Source organism: Photinus pyralis, unplaced genomic scaffold (genome assembly GCF_008802855.1).
Source record: "Photinus pyralis isolate 1611_PpyrPB1 unplaced genomic scaffold, Ppyr1.3 Ppyr1.4_unclustered_Scaffold5186, whole genome shotgun sequence".
Classification (NCBI taxonomy): domain Eukaryota; kingdom Metazoa; phylum Arthropoda; class Insecta; order Coleoptera; family Lampyridae; genus Photinus; species Photinus pyralis.
The window spans coordinates 14,430-37,382 of record NW_022171727.1 but is presented as its reverse complement, the minus strand read 5'-3'; the positions used below and the strand labels follow the sequence as shown (position 1 = coordinate 37,382).

The following is a 22,953-nucleotide window of genomic DNA, read 5'->3' as shown; positions in this document are numbered from 1 at the left end:
GTTGCTACCAAAGGTTTAATTGCAATATTTTGAGGTATAAGTATCGTTTCTGGCGATTCAACGGATTTTGTGTGTGATCATTTGCATTTTTCTCTCATTTGGAGGCTATAAATTGAGTTCATAGTGGATGCATACGATTTTACCATCCGATTTAAGTTTCAACCAGCCATATTTGTTTCCTAAATAAACCTCTTATTAATCAGAGGTTATGTTAAATTGTGTGCTTTAAATGGGTTTAATATGCGATCTTTTTACAAGGTTTTTAATTCCTGTTATAATTTGTTGTGATAAACATTTATGAGTCCTTTTGAGTAGGACATTGTAAAAGTCTTTTAGAGATCTTAAGATCGTCCAGAGCCTACCAACTGCTTTAAAATCTCTCAGGGTTTAAGAACATGTAAAGGTATTTAAGAACTGGGGTTTATCAGATATATTGCTCATTTGTTTTACACTTTATATTGCTTCATAAATCACTAAACCGACTTTCTTGATCCTCTCGTTAGAAAACTGACGAAATGTTGCGCAGGTACTTCTACTGCCAAAGATACAACCAAACCTATAAGAAGCGAAAGGAGAAGTACACCGGCGAAATCGTTAACCTAAAATAAACGTAAATGCAGGGAATTTTCGATTTGGTATTGTTACCAAGAGCGTGTAGTTGCTAAGGTGCGGACCCACTCGAGCGGTATCCAGATGGTACTCCAGCACGTGGTAGTGCACCAGGTATGTGGTGTAAGTTAACCTTGAAACTACCACAAACACCGGATTTGTAAGAAAACTGGCGACAATGCCTTAAAAGAGCTTTAAGTTAGCGAATGCGAGAACGTGTTGAGCTCTATATCTTACCTCCACGTCCGATTTCGCAAAGGTACACTATGCATCCAACCGAAAGTAGCATCGTCGGCCGAAGTAGTGCTAAAGAAAATGAATTTTCATATCTGTCATACTCCGAAATTACCACGTGATTATCTCCAAAGATGGTTGCGACATAGACAAGTAGTGCGAAGACCATAAGCGGTATCGCTGTCCTCTATAACAAAAAAACATTAGATATGGATAAGCCTTATGAAGTTATGACCTTAAAATAGTGAATCAATCATGTCATCATGTCCCAAACTGTTTTTTATTATACCTGAATCACAATCTCCGTTTTAAACACTCAAATGCGTGCGAAAAAGGGCCTTTAAAACACACGTGCTTTAAAGTTGCTAAGTAACGATACTTCAAGTATGACTTTTGAAACTGTCATCTGGATGAAATAAAAAATCCTCTTAGGTCGCTTTCTGTAAATGCAGAACATTTCTTTGGCTTTTGTACCTATCCTTTGGTTGAAGCTTTCACAAACGCGCGTAATTTAGGGTATGCTTCCAAATCTGTTCCACTTTTTAATCGCAGCATTGCTTTAAGTTTTGAATGAATGCACCAAAATATAGAAGATTTAAATACCTTTGACATTTCCTTCATATATGCCAGCATTATGGATGCATTTAAGACTGTATTCGTAAGTAACTTCCTATTCATCCATGGAAACAACTCTTCATATTCTTTATAATAGGCTTTACTGGAGTTGGATTTTACACCTACCAACGTTTGTTTAGATTTTACAACAATCGATTTAATGGACGGTGTATTATCTTTTTCAACGGAAATCGTTTAATTCACAAAGACGATGATTTTTATAAGCAAACGTCAAGTGACATTTCCATGGCAATCGTGAAATTACGAACACCCAGCCCACTTAATTAGACATGTATTCGAGTATAACGTCAATATGACTTCATTGTATTTCCTATTTTTAAATTATACTGCAGGTATAATAAAAAATACTATAAGATACACGTGTATAATTGGTCTTTAAAGCACTTGCAACGTTAAAGGCACTCCGCTTTGCGTCGTGCCCTTAAACTCGTTGCGCGTGCTTTAAAGACTTGATTATACACTTGTATCTTAATATACTATTAAAGTCTTACTACGAGGAAAACCGCAAAAAAATAAAGTAAAGAAATACACCCGTGGATGTAGCTCAAGGGAGAGTAAGGAGAAAAAGAAATATATAATCTGAACTTTTTTTGTTTGACAAATTTTGCTGTATTTCTAAAAATGAAGTGGTGGGGGGTATTCAAAGGTTTCCGTAAAGAACACCCTGTATCTTCGAAACGGCTGAGCCGATTTAAATAATCTCTGGTTAGTTCAAAAGAACTATTCTTCAGCTACAAATATTAATAATAATAATAATAATTAATATTAATAGCTATGTTGAACCCTACATAACTTCACTAGACACAGACACAGACACTAATCGTTACTTGATTTTAATCCGTGCGATTAGTTAACCAGGCTAGAGTTGTCACAAGAAACACCGACAATAATAATAATAATAATAATAATAATTATTATTATTATTATAAAAGAACTATTCTTCAGCTACAAATATTATTATTAATAATAATAATAATTAAATTTGCACGAGAAATCTGACCCCCGAAAACAAATCTTGACCATCGCTGCATGGACATTCAATGATGTAAGTTGTCGAAAATGTCCATGTGGGGATACTAATAAGTGTAAATTAAAAAAAAGAACTAAATAATAATAATTATAAAAGAACTATTCTTCAGCTACAAATATTATTAACACTTGAAGTTTTGTTTGTTTCACATATCGCCGCTTGAGGGCTTTTTTCGACATTCCGACAGAAATGGTTAATTTAAAAAAAAATTAAATGCGTTGGTTCGATTTTTTTCCATGAAAAAGTAGCTAAATGGTGCCTAAAACACTTTTTCGGATTAATTTTTCGATCAGACTTCTCAATCAAAAGTTATAGACTAGAAACCAATTTCGAAAAAAAATTCAAAGGGCTGTAACTTTTGAACTAGTAGCCCAATCTTCGAACTGTTTTAAATTATGGATTCTACAGGCCAAATTCTATAAGAAAATTTTTTTCCGGGTCGATCTGAGACAATTTTTTTTTCGGGGCTCAAAAAAAGGCAGTATATATAACCTTCCTTTTTTACCAAAAATCGACTACACCAAAATTTCTCGGGAAAACACTTTTTCGTATTAATTTTGGTGCGTAGAATCCAAAACAATTCGTACTTTTTCGATTAGACCTCTCAATCAAAAGTTATACTAAATAATTTATATATATATATATATATATATACATATATTTTTCCTACACTTGGCAGCTTATGACCGCATGACCGAAACACTTAAAGCCTACCAACTCTACCTTCTCCATGGCACCCATTTCCTTCTCCTTCACTTTAAACATGAAACACCCCAGTAAAAATCCAATTAACCATGACGACGCCCTTGCAGGTAGAAAGGTGTAGAATTGTTTCATGAAAACAGTTTGTTCCCTGCGTACGTCGTTACAGTGGTCGCTCCCAATTAGTTGACACTTACCCGCATTGGTTTTCGGCGCACAGTTTATAGGTCCAAGCCTCTACGAATGCGGTTGCAATGGAAATCAAAGTCACACCGGCAGTTATCGCTATTGTTTCTCTTCTCCAGCGCGCTAGGGGGACTAGTAGCAAAGGGGAGAGCACATACAGCTGGAAGTCCACCGAAAGGTACCAAGACTGTGGAATGCACTAGAATTTTAAGTGTTTATCAAACTTCTAGTGATTTTTCCTTACCATAGCGGATTGGTAATTTTGAATGTACAGCAGGCACGACCACCAGTGTGTTTGGCACGGTTCAATGGCACCTTTCGTCTGATACCATAACGGTCCAGATCCAATATAGCCAAACCAAGTGATTATAAATAACATAACAGCCAAGACAGCCGGTGTAAGCCTAAAACGGGGTTTTCCATAGGAGTGGTGGAAACTGCACGGCGAGCTCTATTACCTGAGGTACCTTTCGATGTAGTACGATGGAATGTTGAATTCCTTTCTTTTTAGCTGCCTTCGTAAATAATTGTATGCAACCAAGCATCCAGAAATTTGTAGAAATAGGTCGGCTGCAAAGGGTAATGACATTAAGGGGCCATTTTTCGGTTGATGTATCCACTAAAAGAGTCAACGAGACCGTGAGAAACCAACGGGATTTGCTTTTTACGTATGAGTAATAGTAGGAGTTTCTGGCCACTCTGCTATGGCGAAATATGAAGATGTGTTTGAGAATTACCATGACCATAGCAACTACTCGGATGCCACATAAACACGAAATATCGCTAGCGCCAGGTTTGCTAACTCGAAAAATTATTTTTCCGTTCGTCCACAGCGAGAATGACTTTAATGCCCAATGCGAGTCGGCTGAAATTTGAGCTGAGCCCCCTGGTCAACTGAAAGGGCTTACCTTTGAAACAGAGCTCGTATATCGTCGAAGCTACAATCAGAAGTAGAAGGAGACAGGCAAGTGCCCTAAATTGAACATTGTGGTTAACCGCATGCGCATACTTACAGAATTACGTAGCCTCCCGCTGTAATTCCAGATTGGGTTTGTTTCGTCTGGCAGGTGTCTTCCGTTAATGACATATTTAGTCCGATTCCTTTCGCTGTTAGTTCCAGGTCTGGGGCCGAACACGAATCCGGAAAGCAAACCCCGAATTCCATTTTGTTATTGTCCATGCCGTTGTATCCCAGCCTTATTGTGGCGTTATCGACCTGTTGGCACAATTGAATTGTTTGTGATGCATTTTAGGCGCTAAGAATTTAAAGTTCTTTGGAGCGGGTGATACTGTGGAATAATGAAAGAAGCTGTCAAAAACGCCCAACGTCCCTCGCCTGAATAGGCAACCTACTGAAAGTTTCGCTCAAGAAGTTGTGCTTTCTTTGCCTTCAACCAGGTCATTGATCAAGTAAGTGTCCGGACCAAAACCGGAAATGTAAGGATGAACGTCGCAAGAGGCACTATGGGCGTTTGGGGAGGGAAGGTTGAGTCAAATGAAGGCAAACGTTCACCTGAACCGGATGCAGAAAGAGGTGCATCAGATAATTTGCCGATAATCAAAATCCTCGTGAAAGGACCAAAAGGATATGAAGCATTATTCAACATGATGAATGCCCTCGAAATTGATGCGGAAGACTTCCGTAGTACTCTCGTCTCAGAGGCCTTCAGTTACCACATTGCTGAAAATAGACTTCGCACAGTGGAAAATGCTCCCGAAATTTGCTGAACTCGATATAGAACATCTACTGAGGATGCGACCGGGAACGGTTCCGAAGTGGCAGAGGAACAAGGGAATGGTACTTGCCTTGGTTTTTTTTTGCGTACGGAATCACGTTGGGTTTTTGATGCAGCAGAGAACGCGGGAAGAAACCTCCTGTAATAATTAAAAAAAAGGAGCATTTAATTCGGGAATAGGACACTTAATTAGCACCTAATTATTAGTTAGTTCACTTTTCATTTTCTTGGGTTTTAAGGTAGTGCTTTGCTGAGTTCATATGAACCTGGCAGAACATGTGATAATTAAAAAAAAGGGAGCATTTAATTCGGCGATAGAGCACTTAATCAGCACCTAATTATAATTAGTTCACTTTTAATTTTCTTGGTTTTTTGAGGTAGTGCTCTGCTGAGTTCATATGAACCTGACAGACCATGTAATACTTTTAAAAAAAAAGAGCATTTAATTCGGGAATAGGGCAATTAATTAGCGCCTAATTATAGTTAGTTCACTTTTTATTTTCTTGGGTTTTTAAGGTAGTGCTCTGCTGAGTTCATATGAACCTGGCAGATCATGTAATAATTTAAAAAAAAGGAACATTTAATTCGGGAATAGGGCAATTAATTAGAACCTAATTATAATTAGTTCACTTTTCATTTTCTTGGTTTTTTGAGGTAGTGCGCTGCTGAGTTCATATGAACCTGGCAGATCATGTAATAATTTAAAAAAAAGGAGCATTTAATTCGGGGATAGGGCACTTAATCAGCACCTAATTATAATTAGTTCACTTTTCATTTTCTTGGTTTTTTGAGGTAGTGCTCTGCTGAATTCATATGAACCTGGCAGATCATGTAATAATTTAAAAAAAGGGAGCATTTAATTCGGGAATAGGGCAATTAATTAGCACCTAATTATAGTTAGTTCACTTTTAATTTTCTTGCGTTTTTTAAGGTAGTGCTCTGCTGAGTTCATATGAACCTGGCAGAACATGTAATAATTTAAAAAAAAGGAGCATTTAATTCAGGGATAGGGCACTTAATCAGCACCTAATTATAATTTGTTCACTTTTCATTTTCTTTGTTTTTTGAGGTAGTGTTCTGCTGAATTCATATGAACCTGGCAGATCATGTAATAATTTTAAAAAAAGGGAGCATTTAATTCGGGAATAGGGCAATTAATTACCACCTAATTATAGTTAGTTCACTTTTCATTTTCTTGGTTTTTTGAGGTAGTGCTCTGCTGAGTTCATATTATTAGCACCTAATTATAGTTAGTTCACTTTTCATTTTCTTGCGTTTTTTAAGGTAGTACTCTGCTGAGTTCATATGAACCTGGCAATTAATAATTTAAAAAAAAGGAGCATTTAATTCAGGGATAGGGCACTTAATCAGCACCTAATTATAATTAGTTCACTTTTCATTTTCTTGGTTTTTTGAGGCAGTGCTCTGCTGAGTTCATATGAACCTGGCAGAACATGTAATAATTAAAAAAAAAGGAGCATTTAATTCGGGGATAGGGCACTTAATCAGCACCTAATTATAATTAGTTCACTTTTTATTTTCTTGGGTTTTTAAGATAGTGCTCTGATGAGTTCATATGAACCTGGCAGATCATGTAATAATTTAAAAAAAAGGAGCATTTAATTCGGGGATAGGGCACTTAATTAGCACCTAATTATAGTTAGTTCACTTTTAATTTTCTTGCGTTTTTTAAGGTAGTGCTTTGCTGAGTTCATATGAACCTGGCAGATCACGTAATAATTTAAAAAAAAAGGAGCAATTAATTCGGGAATATGGCAATTAATTAGCACCTAATTATAGTTAGTTCACTTTTCATTTTCTTGGTTTTTTGAGGTAGTGCTCTGCTGAGTTCGTATGAACCTGGCAGATCATGTAATAATTTAAAAAAAAGGAGCATTTAATTCGGGGATAGGGCACTTAATCAGCACCTATTTATAATTAGTGTACTTTTCATTTTCTTGGTTTTTTGAGGTAGTGCTCTGCTGAGTTCATATGAACCTGGCAGATCATGTAATAATTAAAAAAAAGGAGCATTTAATTCGGGAATAGAGCACCTTAATTAGCACCTAATTATGCAATATGTTTAGTTGTGTTCTGCTGACCTTGCTCTGCTAGGTTAATGGACATACAGCATGTTAGGTATAAGCTACATATCTAACCACTTTGGAAGAAATGTATATGTAGTTTTGGATGAGTATCCTGAGGATAGTGCCCAAAAGAGCACCAAATTTGCAGAGACAAAAAGATCAAAAGAAGACGCAGGCCGCGATATCGTCGAGACTACTCTGCAAAAAAGTACCTCCAATGACCACGTCATCATCGTTGGTGAGGATGCTGATTTACTCGTGCTCCTATGTGATCTAGGATCCACTAAAACGCACGTCTACTTCCAGAAGAGTGGCAGAGGTGTGGCGGGTTGCATCCAGTTCTCCACCAGCTCGCGCAACCCAGGGGCAGGTGGAGCTACCACCTGGATTTGAACCACCTCTGCCCTCCTCTGGCAGGGAAAGATGAAAATGTGGACCCACTTCAGACAGAATCGAGCGTTTTCCTCCGCCTAGAAGTTGCAGCAGCCGGCGACAAGCGCCCAGTTGCCTTGGCCTAATGGAGGAGACGAGACAACAGAGAGCCTTAACGATGTACTTTTGTCAAGACTCAGGTAACGCTGAAGCGAATCTAGGCCTTTTACCATCAACTGCAGAGGCTGCAAGCTGCAACATACCACCAGGTGCAAAAGTGGTTCAGGGTAGAGAAAAAGGCCATAAAGTCCATGTTGAGTAGCAGGAAAATAATGGCAAGGTTAGTGAGGAGCCAGTTACAGTGATGATCAAAAGATGGTATCCTCAAGGAGGAGGGGGGGTGGGGGGTGTTCTATTATCGCCCTTGCTATGGTCACTAACAGAAAAAGGTTACTTTGTGAAAAGGTATGCAGGCGACCTGGTCACACCTAGTAATCTCTGCTAAATACGATGCAGTGGTATCTGAGGTGTGGTGATGCTTTTTACCAGAGGGATGAATCCCAACATAAGGGCACCCATCAAGAGGGGGGGGGGGAGGTCACCATCGACACCAAGAGGTCAAATACCTGGGAATGGACTTTGACCAGAGATTAACATGGAACTCCCATATGGGTGAGGGGATAAAAAAGGCGACCCTGGCATCCCAGGTCCGTAGAAGGCTAGTCATCAGATCCATGATCATATATGCCGCAGTCATGCGGTGGCCAAAAGCAGCTGCAGGGTATAGAAAGGCTAACCTATCCAAGCATGACAGTCGCCATGAAGTCCTGTTCCACAGCCGCTGTGGAGGCACTTAATGGCGAAGAAGCAAGCGATAGGAGGCGCTATAGCACTGCACCAAACCAAGATGTCAAATATGCAAATCTAGTAAGGCATCTAGCGATTATTGAGGAAGATTTTTTAAAATAATTTTGCCTTTATTTTTGAGTGAGTTTTAAATTGCTAAAGTCAATGTCACTGAAGGTCAAACGTAGACGTGGGTTTGAAACTCTGCTAAAATCCCGAACTAAAGTGCTTATGCGCTAACGTCGAGGTCAAATGGTTCTAAACTAGGGTCAAGCAGGAAACCTCTGTGCCACCATAAACCTAAAAATGGAAAATCATTAGAGTATTGGGCTACCCTCACACACAGTGCAATACTATATAATCTAAGAGCAAATGCACGTAGAGGCCTATCTTTGTGGGGTAGAGTCTCAAAAAAAAGCCATCAAGATACAAGATATGTGCAGAGTTATGGAAGGTGGATGCCTCCCTTCAGTTAAATGGAATTCTTCATCAGCAGAGCAATTTACGTGAAGGGCGAATCATTGAGGACGAATCAAAAAAAGTTTTCTCAGCCTGCGGACGGATGGTAGGGCTCCTCAAAAAGTCTTGAACGAGCGGATCGCAAAGGAGTACTCCCTAAGAACATTCCTCGTAGAGGTAATCGGTATCCTCAGCTCCTGTCCGCTCAAATTCATCGGAAAGCTTGCTAAAAAGACCCTAAAAATAATCGTTAGAGATTGGATTTAGGGGCAACAAAATGAGAAATATCTTGAGACGATGAGAAAATCTCTTCGGGAGAATGGTGAGAGGATTTGAAGATGATGTAGGAGGCCTTTAAAGGAGTAAAATATCAAGAAAAGAACACCTTAAGTCGATCTGGGGTACATAGGGATACTGGAGAGGAGATTTAGACTATTACATGACCAACTTAATTGGAGTACGTTTACAGAGTATAATGACCTCCCACATTCCGGTCAGTAGAAACAAGGTTGCTTCAACCCTTGGCAATTGAAGGAAATTACTCACATATCGACTTGAAACATACAGCGATCCCAAACAGTACTTTCCAGTTAAGCCGTGGTTGTTGGTACGCACAATTCGCAAGCACTCATCAAATGACCCCAACTCAATTAAATTGCCTTCCATTGCACCAGCTGGCAGTTTCCCATTTGCGTCGTACACTACAAAGAGTGGATATTATTTCGTAATCCGTGCCCATAACCTTACTGTTGAGCGCCCATTGCCTCTCCGATTGTAGGCTCGTTGCGAAATCCTCCAGCTCATCCCGGCAACGGTGCGATAAGTCGCGTTTCTGGGATAAATACGATAGAAGGGACTTGGAGAATACTTGAGGCGAAGAAAGAACAGCGAATCGTTCGCTTAAATAGCTGGTTACAGCAACCCTTGGAGCTGCGATGATCAGGGTTATCAAAAGTAAGAACATGTTCAATGACTGACACATGGTGCGTGTTTGCGCAACTAATTGGGAATTAATGATTACATAATTCGGTTTCCGCCATGATTACTAATCGGCCAACAAATTTAATATGATAATGGTCGCATTTGCGTTGGCCCGAGTTGTAATTTTCAGAATACAGAAAATAGTAACGAGTGGTTATTTCAAACTTGGACTTTAAGCTTCAAATCTTGAATTGTGAAATGCAGGGTGAAGGTTCCTGACGCTGAGTTTTCGAAGTAAAGCTAAAACTTAAAGGTTGAAAGTTGAAATCAAGGACCATTTGGGAAGAGGAATTTAAGAAAAGCTTAAGAAGAAACTGAACAACACCTCACAAGGAAAACCTCAAATATTATTGTATGATTTTTCAAAAAATTTTTTGATATCTTCTGGAAGTAATGTCTCAAAGTGTTCTTGAGATATTTTGAAGAGCTTCCAAAGGATCTCTCGGTAAAAAGTAAAAATTCTGATAACAAATATTCTGCGAAACCTCCAGAAAAATGTACAGCCGAATTTATTCTGCGAAACCTCCAGAAAAATGTACAGCCGAATTTTTTGGTAAAAGTTTCTTGAGAAATCATTTGAATGTCTATTTAATCGTGTTCATATTAGAAATAGTCGAGAATGTGATTAAGAATCTCTTGGAGAACCTGGCATTGCACGCCTTCTGATAAAGAATTTCTCAAAAAATATTTCGAGACACTTCTTCAGAATTTCTTAAAAAAGTGTCATGCTTGATCCCTTGAAGAATTTCATAAGTAGATAAATCTACCCTAATAGACTCCTCCTCATGAATAATTTTTAGAACTTCCAAGAATTGTTCTATGAATTGTTGGTAATGATCCTGGAGAGCTTTTAGCCAAATTTACCAAGTGGAATCTCGAAATGAAGAAGAGTCTCTAGAAAGACCTTTTTTTAGAGTTTGACCAAACGTGATTTAAATCTGCCGAAGGGTTTCGAAGCAAAGCAAAGCGATAAGGGTATTTTTTAGGTTTCTTGAAGCACTTCATACAAAAGGACCTCTTGAAAGCGCTTTCAAAAGATTTCTTGGTATCATTTTATAATGAATTCTTTAAAGGGTCGCCAAAGGTCAAAGTGTTCTACGGATTTGCCCAAAAAATAAACAAAGCCTTTATACATGCTTTGATACGAAACACTTCTGGAAAAGAGACCATTACTTGGTCGTTTCTTGGACTCCCTGCAGGAATTTAATCTTTCAGGGATATCTTATAGCAGTATTACTTCATTTTTTTTAGAAATCATGACGAAGGCAGTTAAGAATCCATTGGAGAATCAGCCAAATACTTCCTTGAAATGCCTCTGAATAAAGGAATAACAAATTTCTCGAATATTTTGAGATATTTCTAGAGAATTTCTTGAAAGGGGTTGGGGGATGATGCACACTAAGAGACGCCACCCCGTGAAGAATTGCTTGGAGAGCCTTTCCAAAGAGTTTACTAGGAATCCTTGGGAGAAGAGCTTTAAGAAACATTTTCTCATATGCTATCCACTCATAATAATCCTCTAAGAGAAATCTTCAAAAGAAGAAGAAGAATTTTTCGAGATATTTCTACAGAACTTCTTGAAAAATGTTCTGCTGACTCCTTTGAAAGATTTCATGAAGAATGTATGGAAATGCACTGTAACTGACATCTCCTGATGAAGCTTTTCCAAGGATTTTTCTAGAAATCGTCCGCCACTACTCTCACGGTAATCTGCGAAATGATAATCAAATCTTCGTATTTTGGGGGGTATTCCATACTCCCCAGACCCCCCCCCCACTACCACGTTTATTTTCAAGATCGTTCAGCTTTTAACACTCCCGTGACATTGTTTGGGAAAAGACAGTTGAATGTTCTTTTCCTTGTCGTTTGTGTCAAAATTATAGTGAGAGTGCCAACACTAAAAGATTTTTAAGAACACTGTATTGCCGGGGGGTGTGGGGGATGTCGAATACCCCCCAACACATACCGCGGCGGGAAAGCAGTGCTCCATAGTTCTTCCTTTAAGACTCCCAGCACTTACATGGTAAACTACTAGGACAAGGTAATAAAATCTTGGTATCCTTGGGAGTATTCCTTACCCCCAAAACCACCCGGTATCACGATCGCTTTCAAAATCGTTCCGTTTTTAACACTCTCACAATAATCTTTGGGAAAAGACACTCTAATCCTCTTTTCCTCTAGCGTTGTATCTAAATTATCATGCGAGTATACTACTAAACTTTCTTTGAGAGGAATGTATTATCGGGGGGTCTGGGTGAGGGGCATGGAATACCCCCCAGCACAATACCTTCGGCAAAGCAGGGCTCGATAGTTCTTTCTTTATTACCCCCAGCATTCTCATGTTAATCTGTGAAATGGTAATCAAATCTTCGCATGCTGGGGGTATTCCTTACCCCCCAGACTCTCTAGTATTACATTTCTTTTCAAAATCGTTCAACTTTTAACACTCGTGATATTTTCCGCAGTCGAATGTTCCTTTCCTCATCGTTCGTGTCAAAATTATCGAGAGAATGTCAACACTAACTAAACGTTTTTTTTTTTAAAGAAAAGTGTATTACGCGGGGGTCTTGGGGGGTATGGAATACCCCCAGCACATACCTCTCAGCAAAGTAGAGCTCTATAGTTCTTTCTCTAATACCCCCAGCACTTTCATGGTAAACTACTAGAAGAATTATCGTGAGAATGGCAGCACTAAAAGTTTTTAGAGAAAAGGCTATTACTGGGTGCCCCCCCCCCCCTACACTACCCTTGGCAAATCAGAGCTCGATAGTTCTTTATCTTATACCCCCAAGACTCTCGTGGTAATATGCGAAAAGGTAATCAAATGTTCATATGTATTACTGGGGGGCGGGGAAGGGGGGATGGTGGGTATGCCCCCCCCCCCGGCGCTCCCAGCAGACTACCTTCGGCAAATCAGTGCTAGACATTTCTTTCCTTAATAGCCTCCAGTACTCGCACGCTAATATGCGAAAAGGTAACCGAATCTTCGTATGCTGGAAGGGTATTCCATACCCACCAGACCCCCCCGCTATCACGCTATTTTTCAAAATCATTCAGTCTTTAACAGTCTCATGATAATTTTTCGAAAAAGGAAGCCGAATCCTCCTTTCCTCTTTCTTTTGTGTCTAAACTATCGTGAGAGTGCTAGCACTAAAAGTTTTTTGAGAAAAGTGTCTAGGAGGTGTGGAATACCCATAACCTCACTACCCTTGGCTGGAGCTCGGTAGTTCTTTCTCTATTACCTCCAGCACTCTCATGGTAATCTGCGAAAAGGTAATGAAATCTTTGTATGCTCGGGGGAAGGGGGGGGGGGGGGTTCCCATAGTCCACAAACCTTCCGGTATTACGTTCGTTTTCAAAATCATTCAACGGTTATCACTTCGGGAAGAGACGTCCTCATTCTCTTTGATTTGTATTCTGTATTACTCCCACCATTCTCATGGTAAACTACAATCTTTCTATGCGGAAGAGGGGGAGGGTATTCCCCCCCCCCCCCATCACAATACTCTCGGTAAAACAGGACGTCATAGTACATTCTTAATTACCCCAGCACCCTCATGGTAAACTAATACGACAATGTAATCAAATATTCGTACGCTTGAGGGGGGGGGGGGATCATTCAGCCTTTACCACTCTCATGCTATTGTTTGGAAAAAGACATTCCTTTCTCTTGCTTTGTGTCTAAATCAACATGCTATCACTACATTTTTTTTTAGAAGAATTTAATGTCGGGGGTATGGAATACCTCCCAGCACAATACCATCCGCAAAACAGATCTCCTGGTATTACGTTCGCATTCAAAATCGCTCAGCTTTTAACACTCTCATGATCATCTTGGGGAAAAGACTGAGAGAGATAACACTAAACTTTTTTCGAGAAGTATGTAGATATTAGCGGAGGGTCTGGAGAGTGTGGATTACCTCCCAGCACACTACCCTCGGCAAAGCAGGTCTTTTCGCATATTACCATGAAAGTGCTTCTTAATTAAGAATCTTATGAGGCATCTGGAAAGTACGCCCTTGAATAACAGTTAAATGAACGCCCTGAAGAATATCTCCAGATGTACCTGCAACATTTCTTGGGAGATATCTTCAAAATCTTTCAACGAATATCTTGAACTTTTTTTTAAATTATCCTTTTGTTAACTAATTTAAACAACCCGCTAAAAACGTTTTACTCCTTTGCTAAATTTTATAGTAAACGTCCTGAAAACTCGTATGAGAGACTCCTTGAGAGGTATGTGCAATTCTAAAGTATTGCATATTAAGGCCCATACTCCAGATAATATTGAAAATTTCTGTAATATACCAGGAATATTCAAAAATGAATATCTGTTAAATATATTCCTTGAATATCTACGTGCCTTGTAAGATATACTAGGGATATGCGAATGGGAATATCTCAGATATTGTGAGAATAAAATTAAAAGAATATTCTCCATTTATTCTGAATATTCTTAGATTATGATACCCCTTGGAATATTCTGAGAATAAATTTAAAAATTATTCTCAGTTTATTCTGAATATTATTTGTATAATTATGAGGTATATATATTCCTAGAATATCTACGTGCCTTGTAAGATATACTAGGGATATTCGAATGGGAATATCTCAGATATTCTGAGAATAAAATTAAAACAATATTCTCCATTTATTTTGAATATTTTTAGATTATGGTGCGCAATTTCATAACAGAATTCATTGCTGAATATCCTTGGTATATGCCAACCGGACGCATATACGCGTAAAACATTTTATGGATGTTTGGAATATTGACACACCTTCTAGCATGTTAAGAGGATATCCTGAGAATATCCAATGCTATTTTGACAAAAAAAACCATTTTTTTGGTGTTTTAAGAATTCATGGAGAAATCCCTAGCAAGATCTTTCCCAGTGCTCTTTAAATATCCTTCTGAAGATTCATTCCAGAAACCTCCTCTATACGTTTGTGTACATCTGCGCTTAGGTACGTGAATCAAGGTATTCCCCAGACAAATCTTTTGGGGAACCACTTGAAGACCGCTCTCCAAATGCATGCTGAAGAAATACTTGTGAGGATCATTAAGCCCCTGAAAATTACTCTCATGGATCTCTGGACCTCGTAAAGAACTGTTGGAAGGCTATGGCAAGGATTTTTTTTAAAGAATCGTTAGAAGAGGTATTCCGTAGAATCTCTCTAAAAAGCTCAAAACGAATTAAAGGTAGTGATTGAACGAACATTGTTTGGGGTCCGTTAACTTGGCCCCCCCACTGAGAGATTTCATAGTCGTATTATTTTGAAATGAATGCGCTCATTATGCGCTCCTATGCGCCACCGATAATAACTCTTGCGCCATTATCGTTTTTTAGAAATCCGAAAAAACATTTGGGGGGGCCAAGTGAACGTAGCCCCCCCAGTACGTATTTTGTCCCTTGTAACTAGGTCACCTGATACATTTGGTTATGCGCTTAATTGCGCCACTTGAATTAAAGCTAGCGCCATTACGGTTAAGCCGTGACAAATTTTCAAAAAGTGGGGGGGGGGCCAACTTAACGTTTTTAAAAGTTACTTTTTTTTAACATCTTTTCATACGAAATTGTACTCTCAGGTATGCGCTGAAATGCGCCGTAAAAAGATATCTTTGCGCCATTATTGTTTTTTGGTTATCCTTAAATATATTTGCGGGGGGGCAAGTGAACGAAATCCCCTATAACGCATTTTGCTACCGGTATTTGTGTCACTTGATACATCTGGTTATGAGCTCAATTGCGCCACTTGAATTAAAGCTAGCGCCATTACGGTTAAGCCATAACAAATTTTTAAAAAGTGGAGGGTCTAACTTAGCGTTTTCAAAAGTTATTTCCGGAAGTGCGTCCATTTTGAAAATATTTTACATCGATTCGGCCTTCGGAGTAACTCCTAAATACAAATTTTTCAAAAACCTACCTATTTTACTTTCTCATAATCGTTTAACTAAGGCTCCCAAAAAAACACCCTGTATAGTGTTTCTGAAACACTATAATGGCGCCAAGATTTTTGTTTACGGCGCATTTTAGCGCATGATGAAAGGTACGATGTAGTAGAAAAAACATGTTAAAAAACGTAACTTTTGAAAACGTTAAGTTAGCCCCCCCCTTTTTAAAATTTTTTTATGACTTAACCATAATGGCGCTAGCTTTAATTCAAGTGGCGCAATTGAGCGCATAACGAGCGCATTCATTTCAAAATAATTCGACTATGAAATCTCTCAGTGGGGGGGGGGGGGCAAGTTAACGGACCACATTGTTTGTAAGATATTATATTAACACATATGAAAGTTAAGTAACGCATAATTCACAAATTATTTACATTACATGCAAATTAACAGAAACAACTGCATTTCGCAATTAATAATTTACATACAGTGCTTCTGTTAGTCAATTTCCAAACTCCGGAACGACCCCTCAATGCCGAATGTGGCGTGTTTATTTGCGAACTTGTCCATCCGTTTAGACTCATCGGTTCCCCTGCTCTCTTCGATTTCGAAAAACTCCGGCTTATCAACGATACGTTGGAAGTTCTCCTCTGAAATTCGACTGAATTAAGATTCCCCCGAAACTTTCCCTACCGTGCAGCTCCATGACGGATTTTTGATCGCCTCCGTGGTCCGATGGGAGCAGAGCTCGCGGCACGAACTTGTCTAGGGTTTCCAGGTTGCTGGTGTGGAAGTACACCTGCAAGAGTTCGCATTACTTTCAGTTTAATGGCCGATGCCCGTCGTACGATTTTGATCAGTTCCGCTGTCATGAACGGCTTGACCACCGCAAGCACCTTTTCGATGAGCGGCATGGTGTTGATCACGTGAACGGATTTCAGTCGCACTGGTAGCGCGTCCTAAAAAAACTACATGGAGTTGCGATTTAGGGTTCGAAACTTACTTGAAAGTAAAACATGAGTTTTTTTATTGAGAACAGGGGGATTCTTAAAAGGTGTCCCAAAACGAATCCGTCCATGTTTAAAATGATGACCACCCCTTCACCTGGCCCCCTCTCCAAAAACCAGCTCTTCATGCATCCGTCGACGTACTTGATGTGATTGTTGAACGAAAAACTGTTCGGGTCGGAAACGAGAATTTGGCAGAATAATACTTGGTAGCCTTCCGGTGTTAGTTTTGGTAGTGGTATGTACGCTCTGGAAGTAAACACAATTGTTGTCCGAATCTGGAGCCATTTCTTGCATAATAACGTAATTGACATAGGTTAAGGAACGCAAATCTGTGATATAAATAGCATGTAAACGCTTACAACGAATAATATCAGTCAACAATTCGAACTGCCGGTAACGTACCGGTTTGAGTTATAAGAAAATCCCAGGCCGACTTTATTTTGGGTAAGCATTAGAATTTATTTCACTAACGCTACATTTAGTCCTTCGAGTCATTAAATGAACTGATGCCGCCCCCTTGTTTGTTTATTTATGTTGTTGTCTGTTACAGATAAGACACAAAAGCACCCTTCTGAACTCAAAAGGCCGTTAAAGCCAGATTTTTATTTTCGACAGCTCCTTGGCATATTACCTAAAGGTTCTTCAGATCTTTAAATTCTTCAAATTGTTCTCATTTCTTCAGTTCTTCAAACAGCCCTCGTAATTTTAAGAGTCTTCGGACTTATCGCATTTTTTGGTTGATTTTGAACTCCTCGTTCTCTTCGAATTTTATCAATTCTTCGGACACTTCGAACTCTTAATCCTCCAAAGGAAATTGGAGTGCTGCATTTTTTTAATTTATCTAATTACTGCTTACGTCAAAATAACGTCAGAGCATTGATACCCTCGGCAAAAGGTGAATCATCGTGCACAAACTTTATTGGCCTTATTTAAGGGTAGAAAGATGTAATAAATCGCAATATTTAAAAAATTGGAGCCCAAACACCCCTCACTATTAAACGACCCTTCTGTCTTTATCTCAGGAAAATTCTCCAACAAAAGTTAAGCGCCCGCCAGAAATTTTATTGACTTTATTTGAGCGTAGAAAAGTGTAGAATTAATATCAATTCCAATATTAATAAACTAAGAGCTCAAACACTTTGTAACAGGTGGCCTGTTTAAATTTGCCCACCTATTTCCTTCATACGAGACGTTAAAAAAAATTGCATGAAGCGGAAACAGGTAAACAGGTTAAAGGCAGTTAATTCGTGCTTTTGTTGACTGAAAAACACTAAGTTATAAGGGTAATTTTTGAGATTTCCACACTGCGGATTGGTCAATTATTCCAGTGTATGAACAAAATTTTAACTGATAAATTGCGAAAGTTTGTTCCTGAATCAAATCCGTCAATCGTCGAAACTTATTTTCAACTAGTAACCAAATTTTTGCCGTGACCCTTCCAAAGGAGAAAGATCGACTAGTACAGAGATAAAATGCAACAAAGAAGGGGCGTTGTTACTGAAATTAACAGAAAAGAGAGGTTGGAGAATATCAAACGGAAACATGGAGGGAGATAGGGATGGGCGATACACATCTACATTGGAGAAAGAGGGAGGTCTGTAATTGATTACATACTAGTAAACAGAAATGGGAAGCAATCGAACATTTTAAAGTAGGAACGTGGACAGAATCGGATCACCAACTGATTAATAAGGAAAGACAAAGGAGCAAGAAATGGAGAGGTTCAAAATTAAGGGAGATGCAGTTATGGACAAGAGACACGATGGAGGATTGTGGAAGGAAAGTATATGAAATAGGTGAGGCACAGAGGAGGAGTGGAAAAATATGTATTAAAAACTTTCAAAGTTCACACGCAAAACGCACGTGGCGCTGTAAATATTGAGCCCCGCCTCATTAAACAACTTCTCGATGAAGCCCGAACCACCGAATTGACCATGGTGAATGCAGGATCCAACGGAACAAAGAAGGAATCCGCACATGAAAAGAAGATGCTTCTTGTGCATTTTCTGAAGCCACGATGTCAGCGTATGTCGAAAGAAAAAGGAACAGGCGAACACCGTCTTGCGCTGCTATGGCTGCGGCAAACCAGGAGTCCTACGTTGAAAGTGCAAGCATTGCAACAGAATTCCGAAGATTAGAGCACCCCAAGATCTCAGTTTCTGGGCTCTGATTGCAGAATTTCCGATCTCGCCCTATCCGTGCTAGAGCATAATAGGTCAGTGTTCTTGGACACTGGCGCAAAAGTCACGAACTGCACTGCCACCAGTTTACCAAAACAGGAACGGACTGGCTGATGAGAAGCCAACACGCCAGACCGTAAAGGTAGCAGGTAAAGGAAGAGGATGAGTGAGATAACAGAAATGAATCTGAGGTACAGAGAGTGTACAGAAGAGAGAAACAGATACCGAACAATCATGGAGAAAGAAAGGGCGAGATAGAAGAGAAGGAGGTGCTAGAACATAAAAAAAGAATGAAGAACATTAAGTGGGAGAGAAATACAAATAGAGGAACGGAAACGGAACTTTATGGTGAGGGATAGGGGAGGTGGAAGAAAACGAGATATCAAGAGAAGTGATGGAGCAACAACTTAAGGGATTCAAGAAAGGGAAGGCGGCAGGAGGAACCCAATGGGATTTTCGTTACAGATAGTATTAAATAAGGAGAAGCTGAGAAAAGGAATTGGGAAAAAGGGCAGTAGCGTTTGTCATGGATCTAAGAGAAGATTTTAAAAGGATAGAAAGGGAAAAAGTATGGGAAATGATGGAGGATGGAAAGTGGACAAAAATGTAAAGCACTGTACTGTGCAAGAAAAGAAATGGAACTAAACGTCGAAAAATCGAAGATGGTGAGATTTGCGAAGGAGGAGGTATAGAAAGGGTGGAAGGAGGAGGTATAGAAAGTGTGGAAGGTAGAGTCCAGGAACATGTGCGGGCAGCCGGGCACTCTTCCCTCTGAGAGAAAGGATTGACCGGCTGATGGCGGTAGATGATCAAGACAACCAAATGACGATCGTATAAAAAGAGATCGCGGAGGCAGCCAAAAAATGCCCAAAAGCTCCAGGGCCGGACCCTGAATTCGTGGCACTGGTGGCAAAGAGAGCCCCCAATATGTTTTCTGCGGCTTTCGAGGGAACTATGAGGGAGGGGAAATACTCACCAGCGTGGAAAAGTGCCGAGGTGGTGTTGATCCCTAAAAAGGACAAGGCGGATCTCCCTAGGGGGCAGCTTGGCAAGCTATTCGAGAGTGTAGTTGCCGAGGTAGTTGCGGTGCGATTGCAGTCTAAGGACGGGAGCGCCGAGCACAATGTGTAAGTCAATGTATAGCTACTTAACAGAGCGGAAAATTAATGTAAGACTACCGTCCGGACATAGTAATGAAATTGAAGTAAATGGAGGCGTCCCTCGGGGATCAGTATTAGGGCCACTGCTATGGAATATGACGTCCGATAAAGTAGTAGGCATGATAGTACCGAGGGAAGTGAAGTTGGTTACTTTTTCAGATGAACTCACTGTGGGATAGGGAAGTAGGGGTGGTGAAACGATGTATGGACACCATCATAGAAGCCATTGACAGGTGGATGGGGGAGAAGAGGTTAAAACGGGCGGGGGAAAAATCCAAGGCGGCGGTCATAGTAGGCATGCGAAAACTTCTCCAGGTGCTGGGTAAATAGATTGATTCCTGAAATGGCACCAGAGAAAGCACGGACAGGTACACTACCATCTAACACAGTTCTTAACAGGACACGGGGAGAGCACAGAGTACTTACCGATTCAAAAGGCAACGGGGCGACACCTATGTGGAATTCGGGCACAGGGACACTTCAGGACACAATATTTGGGTGTGAGAGGTGGATCGACGCTGAAAATGGAGTTGGCGAATCGGATAGAAGAGGACAGCATCATCGACAGCATGATAGAGGGTGAGAGTAGCTGGAGGATGATAGACGAGTTCACCACGTATGTAACACGAACGTGAAAGAGGGAGGCCAGGTGGGTACAATAATTATAGCGCACCCCCGACAAGCGGAAGAATAGCAAAGGTGATACCCGCGACGTTGGGATTTATTAAAGTGGTTTAGTGTGGTCAGGGCCCTCGCTATCTCCCTCATAAAAACAGGCGGAGAGTGGGGAATAGGAGAGAGGAATTTCCAGAATGTTTTCACATCAAAAAAACATCTTTTTGACACAATGCTGAGAGGGGTACGGAAGGGAGGTGTGGGAATGGAAGGAATGGAAATACAAAGAAGGTACCAAAAATGGGTATATACTGGGACTAAACAGAAGGACACCAAATTCCGTATTAGAGGAGGAAATACAAATGAAGAATATAAGGATAAAATCAGGACGAAGAGCGGTAAGAGTCGAGGAAAGTGAATTGGTAAAAGAAGGGTTAGCGACGAGGATGAACACAAAAGGGATAAACGAAACAAACGGATGCAGAGGAATAGGGGAAACGATGAAAGGAGAACGTGCCAAAAGGGACAAAGATGTACAAGTGCAGCTCGGGAGAGTGAAGATCGAGAATTCGTGAAAAATCGAAAGGTACAGGGAGCTGATAACAGAGGGGGTGTCGCAGTATCTAACAGAGGGGAAGAAAAACATTAAAATAATTGCCATGTTCAGATGTGGAAACGAGAAGAGAGGAAGGGAGACGTGGAGAGAATAGGAATTGAGACGTCAGAAAGGCCCACAGGCAATGTTTCAAATTAAGAGATTCAGAAATCGAAATTCGGGTTATATAATCTCGAATAATTTGTACCAAAACGTGTCTTGCGCGTTAATGCAAATCGTTGTTGATGTAACGAGAAATCCTTTATTAAATATCAGGTCGGCAACTTTCTTCAAAACTTTCACTCGATATTAAAATATTCTCACACATCGCACATAACTGCTAGGTACTCACGCTTCCTGCAGACATTTCCGAAACTCCTCCGGATCCTTCCTTCCGAAGACCTCGCGGGACGCCGTCAAACAGGTATAGTAATTCTCGATCGAGATCTTCGCCCGCTCGATGCTGTAGTAGCAACTGTGCAAGAAGAATATGATGTCGAGATCTGAAATTAAGTCGTTAACGAAGTCGGTAAGCGACATTTTCGAAACTCACCCGTAACTTGGGGCAGATGGGGCTGTTTGCCCATCCACTCCCTGAGATGGCGGACGTCTTCGCGTTTCAACCCCTCGGTCTTTTCGTACACTTTTTCCACGTCCGCGTAAACGAACGGCATTTTGCGTATTGCCGATTATAATGTAGAAAGTCCCCGCAACCTCCTTTTGAGCGAGGCGGATTTACTGGCTGTTATTCGGATTAATGTGGAAGTAAATGAGGCAAAAGTCCCGCGAGTTAATTATTGCTTCCTAATATGCAGGGTCGGTAAGTGGGGAAAATTACCGACTTCATTAACAGATGGTATAACCTCTAGCTATTCAGTTTGGAGAAGTCGTTTCCACGCAGCGAGCGTGTGAAATTTATTCACATTATTGTATAGACAATTAAGACATCAATCAGCTGTTTTTGAATTAAATCCATTGAACCACTTCAGTCTGTTCATGACTCATTTCGGTAGATCAAGTGGTAAACCAAATCCCAATGCTCTCAAAAGCAACAGAAAACCCAAGAAACCGAAAGTTTCCGATGGATATGAAATATTTGAGAGGTTTTTCAAACCTTCAAGATCACTAAAAGATCTTTGTCGACCTTAATACTTCCACAATGGCGAAGAAGAGCTTTAAAGACCATAGAATCTCCTCAAGATCCTTCCCTTACTGCTTTTTGTACGTTTTGTAAGTATGTTTGTTCGTTTTGGGGTCACGACCCTAGTAATAGTCATTTCAGCTGTAACGTTTAGAGGTCGGCTTGGGTAATTAGTAATTCATAATAATTAGGGGTCGATTATGCGCCATTTTGTGTCGTGCAAATCGAATTTTATTTCGACCGGAAACATTCTATCTTCTCGGTGGGATTTACGTACATTTTTCTTGACTCTTAGAGGCCGATTAATTATCGGTCAGAGTAATTAGTCATTTGACACTAATTAGGCACCGATTATGTGCCATTTTGTGTAGTGCTAATCGAATCTTGACGGACATTTTTTCTAGAACTGTAACGTTTAGGGATCTATTAATTATCGGCCTCCGTAATTAGCCATTAGGTACTAATTAGGCACCGATTA

General features: G+C 40.0%; 2 protein-coding genes across 3 annotated transcripts; both read right to left on the bottom strand.

Annotated features, from left to right (window-relative positions):
• Positions 1 to 317: 317 nt before the first annotated feature.
• Positions 318 to 11,145, bottom strand: LOC116182415 (nose resistant to fluoxetine protein 6-like). The gene is made up of 13 exons (XM_031502950.1): positions 10,402 to 11,145; positions 9,645 to 10,363; positions 9,444 to 9,598; positions 4,411 to 4,613; positions 4,306 to 4,370; positions 4,066 to 4,262; positions 3,856 to 4,016; positions 3,642 to 3,801; positions 3,409 to 3,596; positions 3,233 to 3,362; positions 847 to 1,030; positions 646 to 791; positions 318 to 599 (listed from the first exon to the last, which is right to left on the bottom strand). Exons 2-13 carry the CDS (start codon positions 9,877 to 9,879, stop codon positions 474 to 476), a joined length of 1,950 nt encoding a protein of 649 aa, XP_031358810.1. The 5' UTR covers positions 9,880 to 10,363; positions 10,402 to 11,145; the 3' UTR covers positions 318 to 473.
• On the bottom strand, positions 5,254 to 22,135 carry LOC116182417 (alpha-tocopherol transfer protein-like). 2 transcript variants are annotated; one of them, XM_031502954.1, is made up of 7 exons: positions 21,888 to 22,135; positions 21,687 to 21,837; positions 16,778 to 17,030; positions 16,623 to 16,733; positions 16,468 to 16,573; positions 16,263 to 16,424; positions 5,254 to 5,272 (listed from the first exon to the last, which is right to left on the bottom strand). In XM_031502954.1, exons 1-6 carry the CDS (start codon positions 22,006 to 22,008, stop codon positions 16,273 to 16,275), a joined length of 894 nt encoding a protein of 297 aa, XP_031358814.1. In that variant the 5' UTR covers positions 22,009 to 22,135; the 3' UTR covers positions 5,254 to 5,272; positions 16,263 to 16,272. The 2 variants fall into 2 exon arrangements, with proteins under 2 accessions (XP_031358814.1, XP_031358813.1); XM_031502953.1 differs by lacking the exon at positions 5,254 to 5,272 and having other exon boundaries at positions 16,143 to 16,424.
• Between the last annotated feature and the right edge of the window lie 818 nt (positions 22,136 to 22,953).